The 14,333-nt window shown below is 35.5% G+C and overlaps 1 protein-coding gene across 1 annotated transcript; it reads right to left on the bottom strand.

The window, feature by feature from the left end:
* Positions 1–1,162: 1,162 nt before the first annotated feature.
* LOC133700127 (uncharacterized) lies at positions 1,163–3,698 on the bottom strand. Its single transcript, XM_062123681.1, has 5 exons — positions 3,518–3,698; positions 3,069–3,160; positions 2,713–2,871; positions 1,713–2,181; positions 1,163–1,559 (listed from the first exon to the last, which is right to left on the bottom strand). The coding sequence occupies exons 1-5, from the start codon at positions 3,696–3,698 to the stop codon at positions 1,333–1,335; spliced, it is 1,128 nt and encodes a 375-aa protein (XP_061979665.1). The 3' UTR covers positions 1,163–1,332.
* Between the last annotated feature and the right edge of the window lie 10,635 nt (positions 3,699–14,333).

The following is a 14,333-nucleotide window of genomic DNA, read 5'->3' as shown; positions in this document are numbered from 1 at the left end:
GCTAGGGGAAATTTCCATGAAAATTAAAACCACTAACCAGGAAAGTTCCTACCAAAACCATGGGGTCAACAGCTAACCATCCAATTCATCTGTCTTCCTACCACTTTCCAGTATCAGTTACAGCCTGAAAGAGAAATTATCCTGTCATGTCCAATTAAGTCGCACGTTTAAAGCAGAAAGAGAACTCATCATTCATGCTCACTGGGTGCCCCTGAATCTCACTCATCAATGGAGGTCCAATTAGCTATTACTGTAGCATGTAGTTTTTACTACACTCATTTGCCATAGGATCGTTTCCCTAGTAATCTGAGCATGAACAAGAGAATCACGTAATGTTCAAAAACCATCCAGAACTTTAAATTAACAAGAATTTCATATTGTAACTTAACTCAAGAATTTCATATTGTAACTTATCAGCAAATATTCTATCGATCAAGAATGTGCTAATCTAGCAGTAGTAATCTTAACTCAAGATCAAATGAAATTTTGTTGCTGGCCTAAAATGGTGTCATGTGAATTTGTTATTAACATGTAAAATCAGGGCTTTGGAAGTAGTTGTTTTACAAAATCAAACAAAGCAGGCATTCCAGCTACTATATTGTCAATCTCAAGCCTATCAGTCGTGGCTTTACTGATTTGCAGGGCACGAGTCTGCATAACAGCTTCACGTTCTTCTAATGTAGAAAGCTCTAGTTCGATTTGTTTTACCTGTTCATATGTGGCCTTCAGGTGCTCTTCCATTTGGGCAGCTTGATTTTGCAGTGAGGTAATTCGTGCTTTTAAGTTAGAGCGTGATCTAGCAGATTAGGAGATTGCTAAGTCCAAAATCTCGTATCCTTGCAGAGGCAGTGTTTCTGGTCGTGAACTAAGGGGGAAACTAAGGGGGCAAGTAGCAATTGCCCCCTTGAGCCGACGTACTTTAGCCAAGAGCACTCCCATGCGGAGCTTCTTACATTCGTTACTGGCGGCATTGATATCAGCATTTAGAAGGGAGCAGAACCTATCATTTTCAGTAGGAGAAAGCAACACTTGGGGTGACTGAGACAAAAAGATCCTAAGTTCAGATGCAGCAGAAATAACTGCAAAACCAGAAGTAGTTGTGATAGAAGAAGTTGTGCTTGTAGCCAGATTACCATCTGGAACATGGAAAACAGAAGAAACTTTAACATGGTACCAGTTTGAAAGAAGAGTTGTACAAGGCTTGTGCTGGATGGAGTTACCTTCTGCAGTAAGCTCCATATTAGTGCATTCAACTTGAGGAACACCTCCAGTACCATCAATGGCCATATTATTGGCTTGTTGGCCAGAACTCAGAGTTTCAGATGGTAGCGGCTACAGAAAGATTGCTTCTACAACCACTATCGCAAGAAAAAAAACATAAACAAAGTTGAAAGAGAAAGATGGTATCAACAATACCCCAATAATACAGCCAGATACGAGATGATGCTCCTGATCCTGGAGACCTCTTCCAGGTGTTTCTTTTGCAGTATAATCTTCTTGTACTGTTAATTCTTGTACTTGGTCATGAGCTAGACCAGAAACTGCTGCTTGACCGATGCCTGAAACAATAGGATATTGCTCCTCAGCCATAACAATGGCATTTGTAGCTTCATCAACAAGAAGATGAACATATAGTAAATTCATAAAGGGCATGGTAAGACTAAGAAAGACAAGATAAAGAATATTGACAAATTACAGATAACGTAACATACAAGCACTAGAAGTTTCTTCTTCCACTCTTTCCTCTCCTACATTTGCTACTAGCTTTCTCCTCTTTGCTTGTGGAGGAGCACCAGCTCCAATCTTTGATGAAGCCTTGTTTTTTGGGTTCGCTTTAGCACTGGACTCGACATTAGAAAATGACTGTTGTTTTCCATCTTTCTTCCAATCTTTAAAACAACCGTGTCTGTGTAGGCTTGTAGTTCCATTCCTGCTTTTAGCACAGAGCACTTTGTTGCAAACCTGGCATTTGGCATGTACCTCACCATTTTTTTGAGCCTTAATGAAAAACTCCCAAACTACAGATGTAGTTTTTCTTGGTTTAGGAGTATACTTAGTCTGTTGAGTATCATTCTTTTTTCGTTTATTAATCCTCTTGCTCTGCTGCGTATCGTGCGTTTCTCCCACCTGCTTGTTGCCATCAACATCAAGTTCAACTGTAGCATTTTGTTCCCTGACTTCCTATCAAGAAATAATCAAGTGATAGTTCAAGCAAGCTTCGTGGAATGTATACACCATCACAGAACAGGCAGTAGACATGTAGATAAGGCAGAGGACATCTTCCCATGTTAAAGCAAAACATGCCGTAATTGGTAGAATTATGACCGAGAACAAATGTGTTAGAAGCCATGTTAACTTATCTGCACATTTTCCCAACAGCAATCAAGAGTCAATTGAGTATAGTTATTAGCTAGAGCCAGAGATCCGCACATATGTCACAATTTTGCATAAACTGATTTCTAAAGTGTTTGTCATTCTGTTTGAATATGGTGAGGGGCCCTCAAAAACAGCCAAAGGTGAGATGTTTGGCAACTCTGCTTCATGAGACCCAACAGAGGACAGGGTTTCAGGTTCAAATAATAAACATTCCGTCACTGTTGCCTAACGAACCAGAAACGAAATGATGGAGAGCTGACAAATTACAAACTGATTTCTGAAAGAACGAGAATTATTTTAGCACCAAAACAACAAAGATGCAGTGACGAAGCATACCTGTTCATGAGGCTCATCTGTTTCTACCCTGTTATTTTGGATCTTTTCTTTTAAATTTAAACCAACATTTGTAAAGGCTGAAAAGGAGCTCTTCGAAAAAGCCACTGATGGAATTTGTGATGCTTCAACTTCCTCAGACAGGTTGAGCTTTGGATCCGCCTGAATTACAGCAAAGTAATCACACCAATATAAGATTTTAGAATGAAGATGAATTCACCCGCAGATTGAACCTGGACCAAATGCTAAAGCACAGGCAGCATACAAACACAAATGTCACTGAAGTTCTTCTAGCAGGCTAAATTTTAGTACAAGAGTGCTTTCATAAGAAAGAGCATGACACAAATAAAGAGGCACACCTGTATCTGCAACTCCACGGTCCCAGAATTCTCGCACTTCGTACGCAAACTCGATAAGATGTCATTGATCAAATTATTCTGTTCCACAGTATCTTTCAAGTTTTGAAAAAGTCTTAAAGAAGTAAATTCATTAATAATTTATCTACTTTCCCAGGACTTCAGGGCCTTAATAATTCTTTATTAAGTAAATTCATAATTGACAATCGGATGGAAAAGTCTTAAAAGAAAGTCTTCATGGAAACTGGCTGAAAGAAAAAATAACTAACCATTATATATAGATTATTTAGATATAAGTGTTAGCATCTTTCAAATTATCCGGAAAAAGTTTTAATTTTAGTTGACTTATAATAAGTTAATCCAAAACTATTCTTCTTATAAGGAAAAAAAAAAAAAAAGAGTTCGTTGGCTTAGTCTGATGATTCCAATACGGTCTTATATAAAATACCTACATGATTCCCAGTCCCCCGTTCCGTCCCGTCCCGTCCCGTCCCCGGTCCCGTCTCGTCCCGTCCCGTCCCGTCCCCGGCCCCGTCCCGTCTCGTCCCGTTCCGTCCCGTCCCGTCCCGTCCCGACCCACAACAACCCGCGTTTCCAAGCCCCGCCCCCCTTCCAAGTCCAAACAGTACACATCTCTATAAATTAAACACTACATGATTCTGCCAAACATATTTTCTAGTACACAGTCATGGGCACAGCACAAAGTATCTATGCTTCAGCAGCAACATATCTGTCCCAGCTGGTACGTGGTAGACATGCACCGCCATTTTCTTCTTCGGTGGTTACTTTGAATTCGCAGCTAGCAGAAATACAACTCTCTGTTACCGTCAACCAAGAAACCTCACAACCATCAAATTTACAGCCTTCTTCTCCGGCTACGGATCCGGAGTCGCAGTTACCAGAAACACCACCACAAGTACTCTCTCCTGCTGTCAACCAAGAAGGTACACAGCAACCGCAAGAGCAAGAGCTTTCCATTGCAATCAACGAGAAACCAACCAATACAGAGAGTGTTGTTAATAAGAGGGTGCCATGGGAAAAGATACTCCTGGCTTTCTGTTTGGCTGCAGCTCTGGAAATTGATCTTGCATATGAAAAAAATAATCAACATTCAAAACCCAATCTTAAGTTCTGCTTGCGCCTTGTCAGTATCACACTTACCTTTGTTTCTCTCATTGTTTCGCAGCTTATGCGAAAAAAGTTCCCTGTTGCATCCAGAATGTTAGGGAAAGTTGCCATCGGCCTTGGTGTCACTGCGTTCTTCATCATCATCGCATCTCCATTGATGACCATGAGCCAGCTCAACGATGCTACCTAGCAAGGATATGTACCTACTCCAAATCCCTACTCCCTACAGTGATTAGTATTGCTTCCAATATGTCGTCTTATACATGCAAAAGAAAGAGGGATGATGATGGTGTTTTAGGCAATGCCCAATGGGGATATAACGTACATTTTATATTTTATTAATTTTATTGTTGTAATTTCTGATAAATATATATAAATTTGTATTTATTTAGATAATTAATAATAAATTATTAAAATAGATTAAATATATTTAAGCTAAATCAATATTTTTATAAATTTATTTAATCACCATAATTAATTAATATATGTTATCATCATTTTTTGTATAAATTTGCATTTCTATAGGTTTGATAGAAATGAGGGATGATCATTCATGGATATATCAAGAATCACCCCAAAAATTACAAGGGATGAATTATTATAATAGGGTTCAGGGTTTTATAAATCACGCAATATATAATCCGAGAAATATTAGTGGAGGTAATATTAGATTTTCATGCAAGAGGTGTAAAAATAAAAAGTTTCTCAATCCAGATGTTGTAACAATACATTTTCTACAAAAAGATTCATTGAGTAATACATGTGTACACACATGGAAAATCATATGTTCCTCATTAAACCATGATAGAGAGGATGATTGTGTCAACTTCTAGTACTAGCAAAGTACATGGAGTTGTACATGACAATAGTAATCCTTATAGTAATATGGTTATGGAAGTGATAAGAATGAATCAGGGTAATGCAAATCAATGCTCAAACATAGATAAAGAGCTTAATGTAGATGCAACCAGGTTTATTGATTTTTTAAAAGATTCTGACTAACCATTATGGGATGGTTGCACAAATCACAATAAATCATCGGTCGTTGCACGTGGTCACCATTAAGTCAGGACATGGATTGAGTGAGCCTGGTTACGACAGAATTGCTGAATGAATAAGAATTCATATCTATGATCATTCGGTGGAGTTCTTTATAACCCACATAAAGTTGTTCATATTTTTCTTTTGGATGAGTTGTATGTTCTTGTACTTCTTGATCTAACAAGGCCGTGAACTCTAGAGACTGAGTGCTTGAGACTGATTATGAGCACCCAATGATTTAAACAATATGAGTCATCCACAAGTTTTCTGTTATAGTGTTAGAAAGTCCATATACCTAAATTCTATTAGGTCCATCAGATGATCCTGCCTTTAACCACAAATTCGGATTGAAATCCAGGTGGGTCGAAGGATCGTCCTTGTATCTCTCATTCAACCAACTGTTATATGTCTCTTGAAAATAAAATGATAAAATCATCAAATTCAAGTAAATAATAACTTAATAAAAACATTGTTGAAAACCAATATACCACAAAGTGTTTATCTCAGCTATCAACGAACTGTTGCATCCCTTTTTGACAACCATTACTCCACACGTGCGTTTTCACAAAAAAGCTTTATTGGGCTTAGCTCACATCCAAAAACTGTAGCATACAAGATACAAATGTTGTAACTAATATATTTATAAAAAACAACAAATTAAAAAAATGGATGCAATTAAAAAAAAACCTACTATCCGCTTCACATGCAAAACGAACAAAGCTGTTAGTGTACGTTGTAACAAAACCATGAATTTGTTGGCTACAATTCCCCGCAACAAACTGTGATCGTCGCGTGAAAGTCAATGTCACATGTTGAATGTATTCCACCCATATAGTCTCTGGGATATATAGCAACCTAAAATCCTTTCAAATTGTCATGTTATTCCAGCCTAGTAGAGTGCTTTCTTTAACGTATTTTATAGATATTTTTTGTGTCTCATATAAAAAAGCATACAACTTATATGGTACAAATGAATTATCTATAAGTAAATGATAAATAAATTTTTAATATTTGGAATAAAAAATTTATTATGATTTCGATGTTACCTAATTGCAACGTGATTTTCCCAAACCCTCCTCGCAACATTATCATTTGTTTTATCTCACTCAAATTTTGTCTTGTAGTAAAAAATTATAAAAAGGAGAATTTCAGTAATATCAATAAAGTAAACAAATTAACATAATTTTTTTAAGTTAATACTAAACTTCAACCTTGAAAATAATGTATCGACTTGTGGTTTTTATTCTGGATGTTTGGAAACCTAACTCCATTAAAACAATGGAATTTCCATCAACGATGTTGATGTTATTATTCGGGCAGTCTCAATGTTTGTGAACTTGAAATTTGATAAATTTAATGAAATATTTTTTGTTCATATATTATTAAACATAAACCAACTCAAAACAAAACAAACTTACATTGAAAGGTCATCCTTCCAATGTGTCTTATATTTGTGGATGAATGGATCCCGTTGTGAATGGTCCCTCCTTTACATTGCGGCATCACACTCGATAAGGCAACATCATGAGTCAATGCATGTGTCTCTTCTTGATCGGTACCTAATGACTTGTGGTTATCATTATCGCTGCTAGAAGAACTAGTAGTGATCTTGTGATCGTGACGTGCATATTGAGTTAGTTGAAAATTTAGCTTTGTAGTTTTTTTCTTTAAAACACTGTTGATTGCTAAAGTGTTTCCCACATTATTTTTTTGTTATTATTTTTTTCAAAATTATCTTTATCGATTTTATTGTTTTTAATATTGAGCTGGTTGACAATTACAACTGTAGATTTTCTCATGAAACACTCGATTGCTACAGTGTTTTCCTATATAGTTTTTTTTCCTTTTGTTTTTTTATGATTTTTTTCAAAATTATCTTTATTGATTTTATTTTTTTAATATTGATTTAGTTGAGAATTACAATTGTATATTTTCTCACAAAACACTATAGATTGCTGTAGTGTTTTCCTACATGATTTTTTTTCCTTTTGTTTTTTTATGATTTTTTTCAAAATTATCTTTGTCTATTTTATTTTTTTAATATTAAGCTGGTTAAAAATTTAGCTTTATAGTTTAATTTTTTTAAAAAACATTATGGATTGCAATAGTGTTTCTCCATATAATTTTTTAATTTTTTTTATGATTTTTTCTATAAATTTATGACAACACACAAATATACCATAAGCCCACAGCAGCGCACAGGCGTAACGACTAATCTTGTTTTGAAGGCCGTTTGGTGTTGCTTTCTACCTTGCTTTAAAAGAAAAAACAGAAAAGAAAATAAAACATAGGGTTAAAAAACAATACCAAGTCAATGGAATAAAAAATTTAATATTTTTTCTGTTGCGAAGCACAGATCAACATACTAAGTACATAAACTAAAATGAAAGAGGTTTGAACTGTGCCATATCCAACTATTGCACACGCTAAAGAATTGTAGCCTCGTAAATAGGAATTAGTCATGTGCGTTAATTTTAATAGCTGGGAGTGGGGCTTCCAAATGATTGCTAGACTTTGAGTATTTCCTTAATCAACTTCAAATACTAGACTATTCCACCATTCGTACTTTTGTTTGAAGTTAACAAAGAGTGGGGTTTGATAAAGCTACCTGTGAATGCATAAATATTTACCAATGTTAAGACCAATGCATTTACATGTACGTGATGCCTTAATTGACCGGTTCAAATCATAGTTTATAGACCCGATCCAGTTTAAGACCCGGGTTTTAGATTTTAACCAGGTTGTATAGGTTAATTTTTTTTAATCAAAATGACATTGTTTTAGTAAAAAAAAAAAGGTTAATAAGTTGCAACCGAGTTTTTAACCGGGTCTTGCCGGGTCAACCAGGTCGCCGGGTCAACCCGCCAAGTTAGCCGAGTCACATTGGGTTTTTCCTTCCTCTATTTTTTCTTCAACCCGGCCCGGTTTTAACCCCGGGTCGACCCGCTGGGCTAGACCGGGTTTCAAGATCACAGATAGATGATACATGTGCATCCTTTTATTGGCCCCACGATCCCAAGGACGACCAGCCCCCTCCTCCAGCGCCGTCTCTATTCTAGTTTCATTGTATTTGAATATAAAAATTTTTAATAAATATTTGATTTTTATATTAAGATAATTTATTTTTAATAAATTTTTGAATTTTATATCAATGTAATTTTTTAAATTATTTTATATTTTTGTTTAATAGATTTTTTAAAAAAATATATATCTTTAAATTATTACTGACGGGATTACCGACGGACTTATTCCATTAATATATTCTAGAGAGATAGAAAAGAATTATGACAAATATCAATGCAACTATTAACTACCTAACAGAATAAGTATAGCGGTATATTTCAAAGAGTTTGAAAAGAATTAATGCAAAAGCTACTGCAACTCACTAATGAAATTATATATGGTTATTATGTTGGTGATATGCTATATATACTGAAGGAATTAACGATGGAATTATTTATTTTATGATATTGCCTATTAAATAAATTATTTTATCATGTCTGTTTGCATTACAATATCATATTTATAAGACAAGACTGGTGATTATTTATTTTATAAGCTGGAAAGTCATGTAAAATTATTCAAATAAATAATCGTGTCTTTTTGCATTACAATTAGTCTTGTCTCAGTATTTCTTTTATTTTGCTTTTGTTTAGACTTGTGATAGAATCTAAACATGTATTAATGAGCGAGAACAAATTAATTTGTGCTTTAGGTTTGTTTGGAAACGCGGCTGTGTTTTTAAAATATTTAAATTTTTTTTGTTAAAATTTAATATGGTTTGTATGTTTTGAATTGTTTTAATGTGCTAATATCAAAAATAATTTTTAAAAAATAAAAAAATATTATTGACATGCATTTTAGCACGAAAAATTATTTGAAAAATACCTGCAACCACATTGTCAAACACGCTCTTAGTCCTAGACAGGAAATTGATGATGTCATCCATGGTTCCCTTGTTGACTAGGATCATTTTACTTTGACTAAAATATTAGAATAAAATATAGCTAAAGCCTGTTATTAACCACAAAAACCTCTTTGTTATCAATTCGATCAGTTAGGTACTATTTTCCAAAATTAAAAATTTATTCAATCAATTGATTTGATAACAAATAAACTCTTTAATTTATTCAATCAAATAAAAAATAATTTAAAAAATATTTTTAAAAATAAATTCTATTATCACAATCTTAATATTGTTTTTAATGTCTCCGATTGATAATTCGTTTAAAGCTATTTTTCTGGTTGTTAAGATCTTGTTAAACTTTATAAAATAAAATAAAAAAACAAAAACTACAATGATACTAAGAAGGAAATAATTATTAAACTTTTTTTTTTTCATGTGTATCCTAAATTTGATTTTTCATGACACCATTGATGGGACATGCACAAAATCACAAAATTAAAAATGAAAAAATAATCTCTCATCATGTTCATAATTATTGTACTTAGTGATACGCTGGATGGTGTTTTTTTAAAATATTTTTTAATTAAAAATATATTAAAATATTTTTTATTTTAAAAAAGCCTTTCTTGGTTAAATGCAGAATTGCAGCCGACCACACGAGGCATTAGATTATTTATGTCAACAAAATCAGGCTGTTGTTCTGTATGCTGCCTATCTCTGAAACAATTTCTCATATGTTTGCGAAGATTTGAAGTCCCCGTTCTTACTTCCTCCAGGATACTTCATTTTACAAACTTTACACAGGCCAAGCGGCATCCATCCATCTTCTCGAGCTTTATTGAAGGCTTTCTAGACTTCAGCAGATCTCCTCCTTCGTTTACTATTTCCATCGGTTAGTCGTGAACCATTCACCATTGCCAACTGAATGTCAGCATCTTGAGCAACTTCGATTGCATCATTTTGTTTTCCAATTTCCTGTAAAGAAATAGCCGGGCAACAGTACATTTTAGAGGCTAATCAACTTCATTAGTAGAATATGGAACTTGCATGGCGGATTTTTTAAAATATAGGCTCCGTCTAACTTTGGAGGCTTGAGCAGAACTCCTCGGAGACAGGTAGCGATTTGTATTGTGATAGTTGTTGTTTTTAAGAGAAAATTATATTTGATTGCTGTCTCATATACACTTAGAAAGGTAAGGTAGGATAAGAGAGGCATCCATCCATGTTAAAATGAAACATGCCATATGTTTTCTAGCATGCTGTATATCTCTTATTTCAGAGCTGCCTCATCCATTCTAATGATCAAACCCTTAACCAGCAGCAATAATGGAGGAGCTAAAGCCAATAAAGGAATTCTTACGAGAAACTTTGAAAAACTGTAAGAGAAATTCACTACCTGCGATAGTAGGAGATCGAGCCAGAAGGAAGTTTTCTTGCTGGGTGAAAGAAGCCAACCAGCAAGTCAGTAGCTTTGTAATGCGTTGATCTCTCCCTACATTTTTAATTTCAATTTTCTTTTGTGCATTTCTTACAACATTTCTTGTCTTTGATTCCAAGCAAAATATGCAAAATCATTACTAATTTTCCTGAAAGACGGGTGTCATGTCATAATTTAAGAAATTATTTCTGAGAAATTCTATAGGTAAAAGCAGCATTGTTTTTATTGTGTTTAATATGTCTCAATGATCCAATTTTTCCAAAAAAACTCTCACTTCTAAGTTGTCCCACTCTACTTTTAAAAAACTGAAGTTTAGGTGGTCACTTTTGCTGGTAATTATTCGTTATTTGACTCATAACGAATCTTGGTTGTCTTTAGCTGCCTGCTACATCACTAGCTCTCCAGTTAACATGCTATCAGTAGATCACCAGTCAGCTTAGCATCTCACAGGAGTCGACTGAACAACATAATAGCATAACATTTACTACTTATCAATAAATATTCCATCGATCAAGAATGTGTTCATCTAGCAGTCGATCATATCTTGGTAAACTCAACTCAAGATCAAATGAAGATTTGCTTACAAATGGTCTCAAGTGAATTTGTTATTAACATAAAGTCGTGGAGTGCAAATGTAAAATCAGGGCTTCGGAAGTACTGATTTTACAAAATCAAACAAACCAGTCATTCCAGCTACTATATTGTCAATATTAAGCCTCTGAGTAGTGGCTTGACAGCTTTGCAGTGCACGAGTCTGCATAACAGCATCATCTTTTTCTAATGTAGAAAGCTCTAGTTCTTTTTGTGTTCTCTGTTCATTTATGGCCTTCAGTTGCTCTTCCAGTTGGGCAGCTTGATCTTTCATTGAGGTAATTTCCGCTTCTAAGTTAGAGCGTAATATAGCAGATTGGGAGATTTCTCAGTCCAAATTCTCGTGTCCTTGCAGGGGCACTGTTTCTGGTCGTGAACTAAAAGGGCAACTAGAAATTGCCTCCTTGAGCCTATGTACTTCAGCCAAGAGCTCTCTCATGGGATGCTTCTCCCATTCGTAACTGGCGGCCTTGATTTCAGCATTTAAAAGGGAGCAGAACCTATCATTTTCAGTAGGAGAAAGCAACACTCGGGGTGACTGAGACAAAAAGCTCTGAAGTTCAGATGCAGCAGAAATAACTGCAAAATCAGAAGTAGTTGATAGAAGAAGTTGTGCTTGTAGCCAGATTACCATCTGGAACATGGAAAACAGAAGAAACTTTAACATGGTACCAGTTTGAAAGAAGAGTTGTACAAGGCTTGTGCTGGATGGAGTTACCTTCTGCAGTAAGCTCCATATTAGTGCATTCAACTTGAGGAACACCTCCAGTACCATCAATGGCCATATTATTGGCTTGTTGGCGAGAACTCAGAGTTTCAGATGGTAGCGGCTACAGAAAGATTGCTTCAACAACCACTATCGCAAGAAAAAAAACATAAACAAAGTTGAAAGAGAAAGATGGTATCAACAATACCTCAATATTACTGCTAGATACGAGATGATGCTCCTGATCATTGAGACCTCTTCCAGGTGTTTCTTTTGCAGTACAATCTTCTTGTTCTTGGTCATGAGCGAGACCAGAAACTGCTGCTTGACCGATGCCTGAAACAATAGGATATTGCTCCTCAGCCATAACAATAGCATTTGTAGCTTCATCAACAAGAAGATACAGAACATAAAGTAATTCATAAAGGGCATAGTAAGACTAAGAAAGACAAGATAAAGACTATTGACAATTTACAGATAACGTAACATACAAGCACTAGAAGTTTCTTCTTCCTCTTTCCTCTCCTACTTTTGCAACCAGCTTTCTCCTCTTTGCTTGTGGAGGAGCACCAGCTCCAATCTTTTGTGAAGCCTTGTTTTTTGGGTTTGCTTTAGCACTAGACTTGACATTAGAAACTGACTGTTGTTTTTCATTTTTCTTCCATTCTTTAAAACAACCGTGTATGAGTAGGGTTGTAGTTCCATTCCTTACTTTGGCACCGAGCTTTATGTTGCAAACTGGGCATATGGCATATGATGTCTTACCATTTTCTGAAACCTTAATGTAAAACTCCCAAGCTGAAGATTCATTTTTTCTTGTTTTATTAATCCTCTTGCTCTGCTGCGTATCGTCCGTTTCTCCCACCTGCTTGTTGCCATCAACATCAAATTCTACTGTAGCATTTTTTTCCCTGACTTCCTATCAAGAAACAATCAAGTGATAGTTCATGCAAGCTTCGTGGAATGTATACACCATCGCGGAACAGGCAGTAGAGATGTAGATAAGGCAGAGGACATCTTCCCATGTTAAAGCAAAACATCCCATAATTGGTAGAATTATGACCGAGAACAAATGTGTTAGAAGCCATGTTAACTTCTCTGCACATTTTCCCAGTAGCAATCAAGAGTCAATTGAGTATAGTTATTAGCTAGAGCCAGAGATCCGCACATATGTCACAATTTTTCACAAACTGATTTCTAAAGTGTTCATTAGGCTCATTTGTTATCATTCTGTTTGAATATGGTGAAGGGCTCTCAAAAACAGCCAAAGGTGAGATGTTTGGCAACTCTGCTTCATGAGACCCTACAGAGGACAGGGTCTCAGGTTCAAATAATAAACATTCCGTCACTGTTGCCTAACGAACCAGAAACGAAATGATGGAGAGCTGACAAATTACAAACTGATTTCTGAAAGAACGAGAATTATTTTAGCACCAAAACAACAAAGATGCAGTGACGAAGCATACCTGTTCATGAGGCTCATCTGTTTCTACCCTGTTATTTTGGATCTTTTCTTTTAAATTTAAACCAACATTTGTAAAGGCTGAAAAGGAGCTCTTAGAAAAAGCCACTGATGGAATTTGTGATGCTTCAACTTCCTCAGACAGGTTGAGCTTTGGATCCGCCTGAATTACAACAAAGTAATCACACCAATATAAGAATTTAGAAATGAAGATGAATCCACCTGCAGATTGAACCTGGACCAAATGCTAAAGCACAGGCAGCGTACAAAACACAAAGGTCACTGAAGTTCTTCTAGCAGGCCAAATTTTAGTACAGGAGTGCTTTCATAAGAAAGAGCACGACACAAATAAAGAGGCACACCTGTATCTGCAACTCCACGGTCCCTGAATTCTCGCACTTCGAATGCAAACTCGATATGATGTCATTGATCAAATTATTCTGTTCCACACTATCTTTCAAGTTTTGAAAAACTTCTGCCACATACTCAATTTCACCAACAGACTTACACCTTAGCCTGACTGCCATAGCAGCTCGAAGCCCAAGTTATGAAACTCACACACAGAATTCAATATGTTTTGCCTGCAACATTTTGTCCTTTCTTGAGAGGATTTCTTATGCATGCTATGACATAATCTTGCATCGACGAATCATTCGTATACCAAGCAGCTTCCCTAATGTTTAAATCATCAAAATCGGATTGAGGTTTTTCAAGGCTCAGTCGCTGGCCTTGATTTTCTTACACTGTCAATGAGCTCCATGCCACAAACTTTTTTTTTTCATGATCGATGGAATTTAAACATCATCGAGTTATAATATTTTTTTTATCGTACGGTTTCGATCGGTTCAACCTTATAGTTTATAGGTTTACATTATTTGTTTACAAAAAAAAAACTCACAAATCTGTTCATAACACCTTAAATTCATACCATTACCGGAATGCAGACAACTTATTGTAATGAGTTCAAGGTGAGAGGTATTTTGCACGCATAAAAA

The sequence above is a fragment of the Populus nigra genome, chromosome 7 (assembly GCF_951802175.1).
Source record: "Populus nigra chromosome 7, ddPopNigr1.1, whole genome shotgun sequence".
NCBI classification, from domain to species: domain Eukaryota; kingdom Viridiplantae; phylum Streptophyta; class Magnoliopsida; order Malpighiales; family Salicaceae; genus Populus; species Populus nigra.
The sequence above is the reverse complement of the archived record's forward strand: the minus strand, read 5'-3'. Positions and strand labels throughout refer to the sequence as shown.

Bases quoted from the DNA above. Each gene is read 5' to 3' on its own strand.
- LOC133700127 (XM_062123681.1), bottom strand. From the start codon at position 3,698: ATGTGTACTGTTTGGACTTGGAAGGGGGGCGGGGCTTGGAAACGCGGG. The intron at 2,872-3,068 runs GTGTGCCTCTTT...GCTGTAATTCAG, and splicing joins CCGTGGAGTTGCAGATACAG to GCGGATCCAAAGCTCAACCT. The intron at 2,182-2,712 runs GTATGCTTCGTC...ATTTCTTGATAG, and splicing joins CAGATGAGCCTCATGAACAG to GAAGTCAGGGAACAAAATGC.